Source organism: Callospermophilus lateralis, chromosome 17 (genome assembly GCF_048772815.1).
Source record: "Callospermophilus lateralis isolate mCalLat2 chromosome 17, mCalLat2.hap1, whole genome shotgun sequence".
Taxonomy (NCBI): domain Eukaryota; kingdom Metazoa; phylum Chordata; class Mammalia; order Rodentia; family Sciuridae; genus Callospermophilus; species Callospermophilus lateralis.
In genome coordinates, this window is record NC_135321.1 from 24453134 (window position 1) to 24469072 (window position 15939).

The 15939-nt window shown below is 55.2% G+C and overlaps 1 protein-coding gene across 9 annotated transcripts in view; it reads right to left on the minus strand.

Annotated features, from left to right (window-relative positions):
* The window catches only part of Ctif (cap binding complex dependent translation initiation factor), a 271305-nt gene that overhangs the window by 2988 nt on the left and 252378 nt on the right, over positions 1-15939 (minus strand). For all 9 annotated transcript variants that reach the window (XM_076836749.2, XM_077105601.1, XM_076836756.2 and 6 more), the window contains one exon: positions 1338-1391. In XM_076836749.2, the coding sequence (XP_076692864.1) occupies positions 1338-1391 (54 nt within the window). The remainder of the gene's footprint in view (positions 1-1337; positions 1392-15939) is intronic.

A 15939-nucleotide genomic window follows, 5' to 3' on the forward strand; every position in this document is an offset into this window, starting at 1 on the left:
ACAGGAGCGCTCCCATTGAACACCGCCTGCAGCGGGCACGAGAGGAACCAGAACACCGCCTGCTGCCAGGCCTGAGAGCAATTTCCAGAGCACCTCTTTCCCGCCTCACCTAAGAACCTCCCCTCCTACAGGAAGCCTTCCCTGACTGCAGCCACGGCTTCGAGTGGCCCCGTGACCTGATCCCTTGGGTGATCAGGTGGCAGTGTGTTCAGATCCACTTGGTGTCTCTTTGGAAAGGAGCTCAGTCATTCTTTGCTGCATGTGTCCACGTGGAACCCAAGAACGAGTAGCCTCCCGTTTCTCTCTTTCCCCTTCTCTCCTGCCCGCTCCTACCGCCCAGCTCCAGAACCGCTCTCTGCCTACACTTGTGGCAAAGGGGAGAGAAATACGAACTGGGGTGGACGGCCAGCTGGAGGATCCTGGGAACCCTACCATCTTGAAAAGCAGCTGCCTATGATCTCTGTCCCCATCGCTGCCCCAACCCGGATTTGAACCTCCATGGTCAAGGCTCTGCCTCCCTCACAGAGCCACCCTTGACCTCCGCACCCCACCACTGACTCCCTGGGTTGTCCAGGGTGTGTGCTCGGTGCTCACACCTCGTCCACCCACTGTGAGTGTCTGTCCCCAACCAGCCAGGAGCCGTCTGAGGTAAGGATCCGCCTTCTTTCCCCAGTCTCACCAGGCACCATCTGGGACTCAACAAATGAACCGCCCCCTGGACGGTCTAGGCTCCCGGCACCTCTGTCTCCTGAGCTCCTGGGTGTGGCATTTCAGCCTGGGCAGAGCCTCCTGAGAGGTGTGCTCATCAGTTCTGCCAGGCTGGGTCCTCGCCCTGGAAGCCCCCTCCCCCCCTGCTCCACTCTGAGTGACTCTGGGCTCTTTGCAGAAGGCCAAGATCCACCCCAGGGATGGGATCAGAGCCAGGCTCCAAAGGAAGAACCCAGAGGGAGTGTTTCAGTGAGCAGTGGTCACACATGGAGTGGCGACTCCCAAGGTGGCGGAGCCAATATGGGGGATTTAAGCATGAGGCACCTCCCCCGGCCCCGAGCCACCAACGCAAAGGGAGTTGTGTGGAGTTCCTTAAGTCATTACAGTGTGGCACGCCTGAATCAAGGACAGGTGGCCATGGGAGCAGGGTGTCTGCCTCGCTAGAGAACCAGGCTCCTGCCTGCAGTGGGCTGCTCTCACCATCAGCACTGACGTGGCTCAGGGTGACAGTCTTGGGTGCAGAGATTCCATGCTCACTCAGGAATCTGCTCAGCAAAGCATTTCCCCTGGGCTAGTGGATGCACCCGGGACCCTGTGTCCCCGCCCCAGCTGTGGTGTGCCGGGCTTACCTCCATAGAGCAGCAGAGGACCGCGTCTTCCTTCACGTCCTGAGACTGCAGGAGCTGAGAGGAGACAGCAGGGGGAGACCACTCAGGGGGCACATTGGCTGCCCTGCCCTGCTCATTCCAGACCTGGTCCTGATGTCACTGGTGACAGTATCTCTAAGGGCTGGGCTGGAGTGAGCGCTCACGAAAGTCAGAAGGCAGAAAGAAAAGGGGACCCGGAGCGGTGACTTCTTTGCTGGGCTTCAAGCCGGTGGAGGAAGCGGTCACCATGTAGTAAGGAGCCCGGGGCAGGTCAGGATGCCGTGAGGGGCGGCCCTCACAGAGAGAGGCCTGGGGACAGCCGGTGTGCTGGGATCATCCAGTTAAGAGCTGGGCAGTGGAAATTCTCAGGCAAATAAAATTAGCTTACGGATGTCCAATCAGCGACTCCCCTGTGTGTGAGGAAGCTTAGCTGCTGGGTCAGAAGCTCTGGGCCCTGGCCACAGAGGACGCCCAGCAATCAAACCTCTCCTCCACTGGCCCGACACGGCCCATGCCCACAATCAAGGCTTCAGGCACTTACCAGAGAAACCCAGGCCACAGCCAGGCTGCTCAGTGCCCAGCCTGGCCACGCCCCTGGCCAGGGTTCCCTCTACCTGTTTGGCTCTTTCTCTCAATCCTTCTCATTTGAAATTTAGGTATAATTCATATAACACAAAATTCACCATTTTGTGGAGGGGTACTGGGGATGGAACTCAGGGGCACTCGACCACCGAGTCATCCCCAGCCCCATTTCATATTTTATTTAGAGACAGGGTCTTGCTGAGTTGCTTAGGGCCTTGCTAAGTTGCCGGGGCTGGCTTTGAACTTGGGATCCTCCTGCCTCAGCCTCCAAAGCAGCTGGGATTATAGGCGTGTGTCACCATGCCCAGGTAAAAATCATCATTTAAAAGCAATAATTCTATGGGTTTTAGGATGTCAAGAGTTATGCAACTCCCACCACTATTTAATTCCAGAATATTTTAATCATTCCAAAAAGAAATCTGTACCCATTAGTAGTCAGTCGTTCCCCATTCCCAACCCATTCCAGCCCTTGATGACTCCTAATCTACTTTCTCTGGATTTGCCTATGCTGGATATTTCCCATAAATGAAATCATACAATGTGATTTTGTGATTGGCTTCTTCCACTTAAAGTAATATTTCCAGAGTTCCTCCATTTGTAGCATGTCCACATCTCCAGCTCTGGACTTCACACTCTTGGTCCCCAGGAATTCTCAGCCAGCCACAACCGCAGACTTCACTCCCCCGCCCTTTTCAGGGCTCAGCGGGGTCTTCCCCCGGCATCAGAGCATCCTCCCCACTTCCTCCCGGGACACCGTCCACTTGTCTGCCTGCTGGCTCCCTCCACGAGAAGGGAAGCTCCACCAGGGCAGGGCCTTTGTTGGCCACTGCTGTCCCAGAATCTGGCACCGTGCCTGGTGCACATTAAGCACGTGGTAAATAGCTGCTAGCAAACACACTGGGAGGCAGGGAGAGGACCCACCCAGCTGCCAGAGCTGTAAGAGGGATGGAAAGACCCTGGAAGCAGAGGGTCCGCAAGGCACTGTCCTGAGGGGGACATGGGTACTGCCACCCCATACACCTCCCTCGCCAGAGGGGCCATAGCACCACATCATAGTCAATGTTTCCACAAACACACCGTGCGTGTGGAGATATGAGCTGGTAGAGCTTCGTAGCTGGCAACTTGGTGACAATTATGAATGCCCCACGTGTTCACGTCTTCTGACCCAGTGATATGACTTCTAGGAATCTCTCTTGCACACGTTCCCCATACATGCCATATGATCACCCCCCCCCCACACACACGCTATTTGCTGCACTACTGTTAGAGCAAAAGGCAGAAGGTAACATCTGCACAGGACTATGCCACAGCACTCAGCTGTCCCTGCCCTCCACACTGCTGTCTGCTTCTGGAATTTCTTGTCTCCAGACCCAGAGCTGCAGATCCTTCAGGGAGGCTCCAACTAGCCAGTGCCTGGGGGGAGCTCAGGGGCCACCCCGGGAAGGGTCTCCCTTATCTGGGGGACTCAGGAGGCCAGAGTGAAGCCCAGGAAGTGGGTTCTGGAAGTCGGGGGTGGGGCTCCCATTTCAGCTGCGCTCCCTGAGTCACCTGGGCCAGCATCCACCTAGTCCTCTCCACCAGGGGCAGGTCCCAAGGCCTCGTGGGAAGGGGGTCCTGCGACTGTCAGGGGTGGGGCTGGAGGGAAAGGTGGGCCTGGCCCCACGTCCTCCCCAGGGAAGGTGTGGATGGCCCAGAGTGAACTCTGGGGGTCCCTGGAACTGCCTGCTGCGGACAACTTCCCTTACATGTTTCCTCTGGTGCCTAGAAGGAGAAAAGTCCTTAAAATGGTAAAGATCACAAAAAAGGGGGGAAGGTGAGGTATCTGGGAGAGGGAACTCTTGACAGAGTGGGTGGTGGCGGCTGGGGGAGAGGGGGAGAACCTGAAGCTGGTGGGAAGGTGGGCTCAGGATGTGCCTGGGGACGGGGGACAGATGGAGGCTGCTCAACCTGGGCTTCTCAGGGGGAGTGGAGGTGCACCTGGGCTGTCCTGAGAGGAGCCTCTTAGGGGTCTCCTATCTCCCCTGGGGCCTGCCGGATGCTGAGCTGTAGGAACAAGTGAAGGAGCATTATGGGAAATTCCTCAAAGAGCCAGAGCTGGACAAGCAGTCAACAGAGTCAAATGTGGTGGTCTCTCCTGGAAATGGGCCCTTCAGGCTTCTGTCGGTGCTGCATGGAGAGCCTCAAGCAGCCTCAAGGTTCTGTCAGCCCACAGCTCTGCCCGGATGAGCCAGTGTCTGGCTCCTTGCTTCTGCTACTGCCCGGGGCCTGTGGCCTTCTGCTCCCGGTGACTTGACTGAAGAGGCTCCTCTGTCTTCCATATTCCTCTTACTCGTTCTCTTCTCTTCCCCTCTTCTTTGTGACTGCATCACGTCCCCTCTGCAAAGCCAGAGTCCCCTCAGGCATGCATCTGGGGCTGCTGTCCTGCTCCCTCCCTGGCAGGGCTCTGGGTCTCTGACTGCCAGGGCAGGGGACAGCCTGCCTAGACTCTCAAGTGGCGCTGTGGGCAGGTCCTCGGCTCCACCCTTATCTCTTCCTTGGTTGTTTGGGAAAGTCCGAATGAAGCCAAAAATCACACGGTGTGCTCGGCCCTGCTGGGCTTTCTCAAGGAAGTCAGGAGTGCTGGGAATTTTTTATTTTCCTTTGGCTCCACAGATGCTGGAATGCAGAGATTTCGTGAAGGGAGCCAGTGGCTGCAGACCAGGTCTTGCCTTCCCCTCCAAAGCAGATGGGGCCACTCAATGCCACCTCTCGAGAGTGGATTCTCAGACCCCAGGGCTAATGCGAGTGTGGCTTCTCCAGCCTCCTCCTCTGACCCCCAAGGGAACTTTGCGACCTGGGTGCACACCAGGAATCCCCACTGGCCGCTATTTGGTAAAACAAGAGGCCAACCTGCCTCACCCAGGAAGCCTGACACAGAGCCACAGGGCTCCCCCCCTGGACCCCTTTCAGTGCCCCTCAGGTTCAACAGCACGTCAGTGGCTTCCCAGGACTCGCTACTGGACTTGCTCTTTGTGGGCATCATCCCAGGGGCAGGACCTTTCCTCTCATCCATTCTGGTCCAAACTTCCTGTTCTGGGTCCCATTTCTTTTCCTAAGTGAACCTCTGTTGGTGTGTTGAGGGGACCAATAGCTCTCTCATTTATGAATGCTCTCCTTGAGGTCTTCAGGAGGCGAGTGCTTTAACTCAAACACCGGTCTCAAAAAGCGGCCTCTTGCGGCTGGGGTGTGGCCAGGGGTAGAGCACTTGCTTGGCGTGCACAAGGCCCCGGGTTCCATCCCCAGCACTGGAGAAAAAGAAGAAAGTGGCATCTTGCAGACATCGTACTGGCATCTTAATGCTCATAGATGCATTCTTGATAATAGCCCCGAAGTGGAGCTCCCGAGCGTTGGCGGATGGATGAATGAATAAACAAGCGGTGTGTCCACACGGTAGAGAAAGACACCTGACATGCAACCACTTGCATGAAACTTCCTGACAGCACACTAAATCAAAGAAGCCAGGCACAGAGGGACAACAAATGGCTGAATGCCTCCACTTACATGAGGTTCAGAAGAGTCAAGTTCATAGAACTAGGAAGTCACTGGTGGCTGCCAGGAAGCTGGGGAGGGGACAGGGTGTTGGTGTTTGGGGAAGATGAGAGAATTCTGGAGATGGACGATAGAAATGGTTGCATGACAATGTCCATGGACTTAACGCCATAGAAATACGTACTTGAAAGTGGTTAAAATGGTGCAATTTTGTGCTTTACCACTATCAAGAAAATGGTTATTAAAAAAAAAGATAGTTGGTGTGGTAAGACCCACTTGTAATCCCAGCGACTTAAGGAAGTTAAGGCAGGAGGACTGCAAATTCAAAGCAACTCAGTGACGAGACTCTGTCTTGAAATACAAAATTAAAAAGACCTTACGTCTGGTGTAGCTCAGACGTAAAGCATCCCTGGGTTCAGTCCCCAGTACCACCACCCTTCAGAAGAGGGGCTTCACTGACGGAGGACCAGGGCTGCCCACCCTGGGGGCCCCAAGGCATGGGGTGGAGGAGGAAGCCCCCTCATCCGAGTATCTGGCACAGAGAGGGATGGGGGCGGGCTGGGACAGGCAAGCCTCCCGCGCCCTCAAGCAGCTAAGTGTGTTTCTTGGATGAGAATCCAAGGCAATTGTGCGAGCCCACACAGTGTTTGTTCGGAAGCGAATGCATTCCTGTCCTATTGTCTCTGCCGGAGACTTGTTGTGGGCACACCCATCATATCCTCCCTCGGGGAGAAGCCAAGGTGATCTCGTTGGGCTGTGGGAGGCCCCACATCAACTAGGGAGAAAGAGCATCCAGAGTCCCCAGGGAAGGGCCCTGGGGCAGGGGCACACTGCCCAAGGCGTGCCCAGGATGGAACCAGGCTGACTGTTCGGGAGGCCACCTGACAAGAAGGGAAAGAGGGTGCTGATGGAAGGACCCATGGGCCTCCTTGCTGCGCAGACAGGGACAGGCGCTGGAGATCCCCACTCCCGGCCCTACCAGTGAAGGGGGTCAGCCCCAGACCTGCTGGCCGGCTCTTCCTGACCACCCAGCTCACCAACAGCACATTCTGTGGCCCTGGTAGAACAGGCATGGGCTGCCTAAGGCTCTGCATCAAAAGCTCAGCTTGGATCCTGCCCCCAGGAGCCTCCTCCTTTGGTGGGGGCGCAGGTGGGCTGGGGCAAGGAAAGAAGGGGCAGGAGCAGGTAGGTGAGAGAGCGCCTGGGGTTGGCTACTGTGCTGGAGAACAAAGCCCACCAGAGTGCTCTGATGGACCTCTGGGTGGAGAGAGGGGTCAGGGCTTGGCCGGGCAAGCTGAAGGTGTAGGAGTCAGAGTCCAGAGGAGGGAGAAAAAGGGAGAGCAGAGACGGGGAGGAGGCGGAAGCAGAGTGAGGGCACAAAGAGTGGAGAGGAAGGAGGGAGGAAGAACAGAGGAGACTGAGCTGGTGCACGCTGGGGCAGGGACTGCACAGGGACACCTATATCTCAGGAGGGCCATCAGGCAGCCAGGGCCCATTTGCCCTGCATCTCTATTGCCCCAAACCTGCCTCTATAGCCGAGCCCACAGGTCAGCACAGGAACTCATGCTCATGGTAATGACCTTGAGCCTTCAAGAATAGGGTCAGTTATGCCTGGTTCTTTGTTCAGGGAAGCAGGGAAGTCGATAATCTACCCAAGATAGGTCATCATCGAAAATGTGCAGCAGGCTTGGAGTCAGAAGGCCCGTCGCCACTCACCAGGAATAATCCTGGGTGCGCCATTTACTCACACTGTGCCTCAGTGTCCTCACCTGAGAAGGGGGATAATTCTTGCCTAGAATTGTTTTGAGAGTCAACGGAGATAATGTATGTGAAAGAGCTTTGAAAAGTGCAAAACCTGATTCAAATGCAAGGTGTTATTACTTCTATTACATCTCTATCTTTATAGACATAGATCTTCCCCGCAGATCTCAACACACTTTGTATGCACCATCCTGTTTACCCTCATGACACTCTTGTGGAGACAGGCAAAGGCCACAGGCATTATCATCTCTATTTAATCGACAGAGAAACCAAGGCTCAGTAGTTAAGTCTCTTGCACAAGCCAGACAGACAGCGCGCCTGAGCAGAGCTAGAAGGAGCTCCAGAGTCCTTGGTCAGCATCCTCTTCCTTTAGACACTGATTTTAATTTCTCCCAGATTAGCTAAACCTTATTTTGCTGGTTAGAGCTCATAGTTCTTAATTCCATTGCCAATAATCACCTGGGTCTTCACAAAATTGAATTCATTTTATCTATCCTATGTCTGTGTTGGTGACCATTTACCTCCCCATCCATACAGCCATTCTTTTATCCATCTATGCACTCACCCATCTGTCTGCCCATCCATCCATCCACCCACTCACCTACTCATCCATCTGTCCATCCATCCATCTATCCATCCATCCATCACTCCACCCACATACCTATCCTTTCAACAACATTTATGGAATATCTACCATGTGCTAAACGTGGTGTAAATACAGAGACAACAAGAATAAGACTTATAATTTACAGTTTGTAGGGGGAAATCCAGAGGCTTTTGTTAGGCATATGGGGTTGGAGCGTGGGATAGAATGTGGGGGGAACACTCCAGGAATATGTGCATAAGCTAAAAATGTGAGAAAGCACAGAGCTTTAGTGCACAAGTACTTCAAAGGTTCCTAAAATACATGGTACTGGGTGAGGGGAGGGGAAGAATATGATGATAAAGAAGGCAAGGGCCACATCCTGAATGGCGCTATATGCCATGCTAATGAGTTTGGGTTTTTTTTTTTTTTCTTTTCCCAGTTCTGGGAATTAAACCCAGGGCCTCACACATGCTAGACAAGTGTTCTACCACTGAGCCACATCCCCAGCCCTTTTTATTATTGTGAGACAGTTTCTCACTAAATTGTCCAGACTGGTCTTGAACTTGAACTTGCAATCCAGCCTCCTGACTAGCTGGGATTACAAATGTGTGCCATTGGGCCTGACCTGATTTTATCCCAAGGGGCTGGAGAATCATGGAATGATTTTAAACTGGACAGCAACATGATAACATTTGCACTTTAGAAAAGACCTTTCCTTGGGCTGGGGATGTGACTCAGTGCTAAGGTGCTTACCTTGCACACGTGAGGACTTGGGTTTGATCTCCAGCACCAAGAGAAAAAAAAAAATCCTTTCTTGGGGAACCAGTAGAGTAGAGAAAGGAGGTCAGTGGCAGGGAGGTACTGGAGAATGAAATTGACCGGATTATATTACTTGTACATGCAAAGGCGTAACAACAAATTCCACACATATGTATAATTATAATGCTATAATTTATAAAAAGGAAAGACAAGGGAAAACCCCCAAACCAACCAAACAAAAAAGATCCTGTCTTATACAGAGTGGAGGATAAAGCGGAGCTGGGAAAGGGCTATGGGGATTGGAGGCCCCTTGTGAAATCCTGGTGGCCTGAGTCGAGGCAGGCACAGAGGAGGAACGTGGGGAAGGCAGGGCTGAGAGCAAGGAAGCAGGCAGAGTGCAGCAGCCACGCCACGCTGGCCTGGGGGCTGGTCAGCTGGACGCAGGGGATGCCATCCAGGTGCTGGGAAGGCAATGGGATCAGCGCTGGCAATCTGGTCCTTGGGGATGATCGGGGGGATGATCAGTGGGAGAGTGGCCATCTGAGGTCCTCCGTGCCCAGGGTCAGGGAAGCCATGGGTGTGAATGAGTTGACTTGCAGAATACATGGGACGAAAAGAGGGGAGGGCGGGGGCTGCAACCCTGAAAACCGCAAAACACCTCAAGGGTGAGAGGAGAAAGCCCTAGAGGAGGAGGAGAAGGACCGTCAGAGAGCGCAGCCCAGCAGGAGGAAGTGACATCATGGAAGCCCAGAGAGCTGCAGGAAGTACTAGGCCAACAGCGTCAAACGCTCTGTGAGGTCAAGTGACATGAACAAGGACCAAAGTCCCCTGGATTGGGTGATGAGAAGAGGGAGGGCAACCTTTGCCCTGATGACTTCAGAGCATGGCAGGGGTCAGAAGGGCAAGCAAGAGAAACACCTTTGCTTTCTTTTCCTTTTGGTCTCTCTTTTCTCCTCCCTCCCTCCCTCCCTCCCCACCTCCCTTCCTCTCTCCCTCCCTAGCTTGGCCGCGGAAGGACAGGGTAGATGCCAAGAGAAAGAGAGAGGCTTCCACAGGGTCAGTGGGGAGGCTCACCCAGGCAAGAGAGGCTGAGGCCTGCTGAAGTGCTCAGTGGAGGAGCAAGGGCAGAGCCAGGAGAGGGCAGGACCAAGGGCACGGATCACCCTGAGATAAGAGCAGGGACGTCGCCCCTCTAAGGCGGGAGCAGGGGCCGGGGACTGTGGACATAGGTGCTCCAGGAAAAGCTCAGGCTGCCCCTGTTCACTTGACTTTGAAGCCAGACCAGACCTGGGTTCAGACTGTGTCTCGTCTCAAGTTCACTTCTGGTCATGCCTGCTCTGAGCCCGCCTGCACCGCAGAGACCCTCCACCTGTCACGTTCCCACTCGTCTAACAGGAGTCCTGGTACGGTGGCTGGGCTCAGATGCCAGGGAAAGGCAGGATCCTGACCTGGACTGTGGTCCGGGCCTGTGCCCTGCGGCCTGGCTGCCAGCCTCCTGTTAAGGCGAGCAGGCGGGCAGGCACCCTAACTGGGGACCAGGCGCCCCAGAGGGAATAATTAGCCTCCTTCCTGCAGAGCTTGCAAACTGCCCTGTACAAAGTGGCGGCAGTAAATGTCACATGGGGGAATACTTCATCCCACAGCTGGCCCGAGGGAGTGGAAACGTAATCTGGGCCTCAGAGCACGCGCTGACTCCTTCTGCAGACACTGGGGCCAGAGGCAGGGCCCACTGCTCCAGTGGCTCCTTTGGGGGCCGTGCTCCGGGTCAGTGTCTCAGATGGGAGGAGAATTCTGTTCACAGGCCCTACGGCCCTCGATTCCCAGCACCTGGGGGTTGGGCGTGAAACGCAGGGAAGTCAGCTGTGTCTGCAGTCAACACCTCCTCTCCTCTAGTGCCTTCTAGAAGCTCTGACTGCCCACTGGGCTTGTGTGCTCACTGCCCCCATCTCCCCACATCCCCTCTCAGGTGGACTCAAAAAACTGCAGGCCCTCGGGTGGGCTGGAGGCCAGCAGAGGTTACTATGGGATGGTGTGGAACAAAGGAGACTGCATTGGCAGCTCTGGGCTGTCCCCTTCCCACCACCTTTGGGCTCCTCGTTTTCATCTGTTTTTCACCTTTTGGTGCTTGCTCTAGGGCTTTGTGTATATTTAAAAAGCCATTTGATCCTACACCGGACCCTCTGAGCTGGATACCACAGAACGTCTTCCTGCTGGAGCGGCCAGAGCTGAGGCTCGGAGCAAACTTACTTCCCCAGGAGAAGACACAGTCTGAACCCAGCTCTGGTCTGGCTTCAGAATCAAAGTGGCTTATTCTGCCTCCCAGGGAGTCACAGAATGAGGCTGAGCAGAGAGGCAGGGAGGCGGGGTGAGTGCGCATCTGGTCCTCCTAGGAAGGTCCAGCTTTCACCTGTCACCCAGTCCTCAAGCCTGCCCTGGCCCCCTGGACAAGGGGAGGCTTCTGGAAGGCTGAGAGCGCTCTCAAGACCCCTCGGACCAGCCAGTGACAGCCGACTATCCCCTTCCTCTTCACTTCCTCTGAGGGTTGAGCAGGACGCCTCTGAAGGGTGCCAAGAGCCCCTGCCCCTGGTGAGGGGTGGCTGTCCCTTCAGGAGACCAGGACACCTAAGCCACAGGCCACACCTGACTTCTCCTCACCTGGCTCCCAGGAATAGAGCCGGACCAGGATGGAGTTAGGGCACTGGGCATAGTGTCCAGTGCTATCCGCTGGCCCTGTTGAAGGAGAGACAGCGACTCTCCCACCTCCTGCAGGCAGCCCAGCCGGGGGCGTCCAGGACATCACGCTCCTCATGCTGCTTCTGAAGGAATGACTGCAGTTTGTGTCTGTCTGGATGTGCACAGCTCCCTGGGGTCGGGGCAGGGCTGGGGGCCAGGCCTGGGCGCTGGGCTGGTGGGCAGGCTCCCCTCATAGGGCCTGAGTGGGAATTCAGGTCTCTTCAGTCGGGCGGGGACCTTGGCCAGGGAGGAGAAGACCAGGGCAGGGCAGGGGAGGCCTGGGCCCCCTCTGCTCCCAGCTGGGCCTGCTCCCTGCAGGGGCTCCCGCCCACCCCATCTCCACCCACTCGAGGCCTGGACTTGACCTTGCTGGCTTTGAGGGGAGGGTGAACAAGTCTCTCAGCAGAGGGAACTAGCGGCCTGCGAAGGCATTTTCCGCTCTCTAAAGTAAACAATCAAACAGGAAATTAATCGAAAAACCCACATCAACGGAAGGTTCAGGTTGTGATTTTCACAGCCCCAGAGCCAGGAAATTCAAGGTTACAGTTCCCCTAGCAACTTGCCTGTAGAGTCAGTGACTGCTGGGCTGGAACAGGACCTTGGGAGGTCAACTGGGCCAGGTCCCTGCCTCCAGGAGGCATCACCAGCCGCGGGGCTGGACCTCATGGGTTACAGTGCCCTTCTGAGGGACAGAGGCAAGCCTGGGGAAGCGGAAGGCCGGGCTTCTGCCTTCAGAGCCAACGGTGAAGAGCCTCGTGAACGGGGCCATCAGTTGACCTCTTGGAGACCCACTTGTCCCATGTTCTATATTCCCATATTCCCACAATTGTCCCCATATTCCTGTAGGCTACGAAGTGGCTTCCTGCCTTCTTCACAGGCTGCAGGACACCCAGGGCAGGGGCTGTGCCATGCAGTCTCCTTTGTTCCACACCATCCCACAGTAACCTCTGCTGGCCTCCAGCCCACCCGAGGGCCTGCAGTTGGCCTCTGCCCAGTCCCTGGTTGTTTCCTCTTTAAGAAGCATCTCGTTGACTGACAGGTCCAGGAGCTTCAAAACCAGCCACGAGGGCAGCCCCACTCCCTGGACGTCCTCTCCTCCCCACCCCAACCCCTCTGCAGGGTCAGGTACTAAACTAATAGCTCAGTGGCCTGAAAACCAGGTGGAGCTAATGCAATCAGAGGCAGGCCTTCCACCTTCAAGGGGGTAGGGGTTTGGGTCTTGAGCGGGGTTTTCTTTTGTGTGCACAGCGAGGAGCCCCTGCCTGGCAGGAAAGGAGATAAGGGCGACAGAGCTCAACGCAAGAAGGAAACAGTCTGGAATCCTTCCCTGAGCGTCCCCTGCCCTCCAGCCCGCCCGAGATGGCCACTGATAGCCGGCTGGCCTTATCAGTGGACTGGGACTGAGGACACTAGCCAAGCGAGAGTGTAGGCTTCCCGGGCGGGCACTGGGCCTGTGGCAGGGGCACCCGGCCGCCAGCCTGGCTCCAGAGTCAGCACCCAAAAGGAGTGGGCAGTGGCAAGCGAGGAGCGGCGCCTGCTAGAGGGACAGAGCGTCTCTCTGATTTCCTAACAGGTCTAGCTGAGTGCCAGGAGCCAGCCGGCCAGCTAGCTCACAAGGCCAGGCCGCACTTGCAAACTGACCTCTCCTGCTCTGGGTGAGCTTTCCTGGAGGCCACTGCATTGCTGTCCAGCCACCAAGTCCCCAGGCCTGGAGGGTACTGCCCCAGGCCTTCTTTCACATGCACCATGGGTCCTCCCTTGTGTCAATCCATTCCAAGTCAGGAAAGTCAGGGCACTCCTGGGGGTGCAAGAGGTTCCTTTCATAAAGCCAAATGGATTGGTTTCATGAGAAAAAAGATGTCGAGGAAGCGAGTGTGGACAGAGGGGTGACACTCTGCAGCCACAAGTAACCCCAAGGACGCTGCAGCACAGAGAGCCCCTCACCCCACCCTGCTCTCAGAAGGAGGTCTAAGAGGGTCTGCAGGCTGTGCCAACCCTCCTCTCCCTGAGCGTGGGCAGAAGCTCCTTAGAATTTCTTTGTGGTACCCTCCATAAACACCAGGATGCAGGAGGCAGAGACCAATCTCAAGGCTCCACTGGGAGTGTAAGTCGGGAGGCCAGAAGTGACCAGCAAGGGGCCTCGAGGAGTTGGAGAAGTAAAATACCAGCCCATTCTATTGCCACCAAGTGTGGAATTCTGAAGACACCCTGGCTTAAGCTGTGTCCTCTTCCCCGGGCAGCACTGACAAGCTGTATTCAAGAACTAACGCCTGCTGGGCCCAGTGACACACATGTGTAATCCCAGCGGCTGGGGAGGCTGAGGCAGGAGGATGGCAAGTTTAAAGCCAGCCTCAGCAAATTAGAGAGGTCCTAAGCAACTCAGTGAGACATGTCTCTAAATCAAAAGGGCTGGAGATGTGGCTCAGGGTTAAGCACCCCTGGATTCAATTCCTGGTACAAAAGACAAAAGGAAAAAGAATAAATGCCCACAGTGGATTGGTTCCCAGGCAAAGGCGCCATCTTCCAGGGCTGGAGTGTGAGGCCACAGTGCAGAAGCTGGCCAGAGCTCCGTCCCTTGGGTGAAGGAGCTCAGCTGGTTCAGTGGTGGGTTAGCGCATAAGGCAGTAACCAAGGACCAACTGGGCAGGGACAGCTGGGCCCGGGACAAGTAAGCTCTGTTGATGTTCCGAGAATAATAGGCTACAGGCATAATAAGCATTGTGCCCGAGTGGCAGCCACCCAACAGAGGGGCACAGACAGGCCTGGGCTGAGCAAAGGGCCTGGGGCTGCTTGGGGGTATCTGGAGGGATTTGGTAAGGGCTCTGCCAAGTCTAAGAGACCTGGAGATAAGGGTCTTTAATTGGCACCTGGAAGTTTGTTTGGTTTTAGAGCCTTACCCTTAACAGAATATAAATCTTAATAATGGGGCAACACTTTCTAAATTGAGATGATCTTTTTGGGTGAATGAGAATGTGAGTCAGTATTCTGTATTCCCCATGCATTCTTTCTGTGTTCAACTAACCGGCTGCAAGGAGATCAAGTGCTGAGCCTGGCATTCCTGCTCCGGGGCCCACTCCCCCCGGCCCCACACTCAGCTCCCTCCTCTTCCACACCTCCTGGGCGGCCAAGCTCATCGGTTCACAGGTCCGTGGAACTGTCCTGTCCTCTGCCCTCCTCTGCCTCCCTTTCCCACCCTGGCTCCTTGTCTCCGGTCCTTTGAGACCAACTGCAAGACCCTCCTCCTCCCCTTCCCCCTCCTCCTCCTCTTCTTCCCTTGTCCTCCCTTTCCTCCTTGAAGCTTGCCCCAGGCTCCTCCCTCACACCCATGGCACAAGGCTTGCTAGCCCTAGGGAGACTCTCTGGTTCCACCTAGCTCTAGCTCTTATCTAGATCAAGCTGCTCACACAGGACCTTGTATCCAGCTGATTCTGTTTTCTTTTCTTCTTTTTTTTGGGTGTGTGTGTGTGTGTGGGGGGATTGACCACAGAGCCACATCTCCAGCCCTTTTTATTTTTTGAAACAGAGTCTCTCTAGGTTGCTTACGGCCTTGCTAAATTGCCGAGGCCAGCTTTGATCTCACGATCCTCCTGCCTCAGATTCCCCAGTTGCAGGGATTACAGATGTGCCCCATCGTGCCCAATCCAGCTGTTTCTCTGGAAAAAGAGCTGAAGATTGGGTTTGAAAGGGCACACGCTGGCTGGGGGCAAGGCAGCCCAGAAGGACCTCTGTTCCCTGGGATGCAGTCCCACAACAAGGAGGCTTGGTAAGGACAGTAGCAGCTTTTCATTCATTCAGTTGTTCATTTCTCATTCATTCATTCAACAAGGAGGCTTGGATCCTGTCCTTACAGGTCAATCAGTCCAGCAGTGAAGGTGAATGCTACCTCAGCAGATCAGTGCTTGGAACCAAGGTGGTAAAAGGAGACTTGCCCCATTCTAACCCTGACTCAGCCACTTGTCACATTGTGCAACAAAGGGGTCACTTCTCTGGGTCTCAGTTTCCTCCTCTGCAATGTGGGCATGGTAATAGCACCTTTCTAGGAGGGTTGCTGCAAGATGAAGCCAGATAACCTCCGAGAGGAGTTCAGAACAGCACCCGGCACGCATCGAGCTCTTGTTACTAAGTGGGCTGCGTGTGACACGGGACGAGGCTGCTGTCGTGACAGGCTGAACTCTTCACCTGTGTGGGGAGAGCAGGCTCAGGGAAGGCTTCCCGGAGAAGAGACCTTTGTAGAGCAGAGAGAGTGGGTTGTGGAGAAGGGGAGGGAGGGCATTCCAGGCAGTGGGAATGTCACCAGTCTGGCCCAGGGACCCTGCCTGGACCCCAGCTGGCTGGAAGAAATAGGCAAAAGATGGAAAAAGGAAAAAAAAAACACAAACTTTATGCAGTTTGATTAAACTAGGGAGAAACAAGGGTCCTTAGCACAAGATGGCATTGAAGGCCTTGAGACCCCATGAGGTCATTTAGACCAGAGTTGCTCACCCTCAGTGTGAGTGACATGTTATCAATCACCAAGAACATAATTCTTAGTTGGGGGCAATTCCTGTGCGTGAGAGGATATCAACAGCACCCCTGACCTCCTCCCACTGGATACCTGTAAAATGCCTCAGACGTTGCCAAATGCCCTCGGCTGAG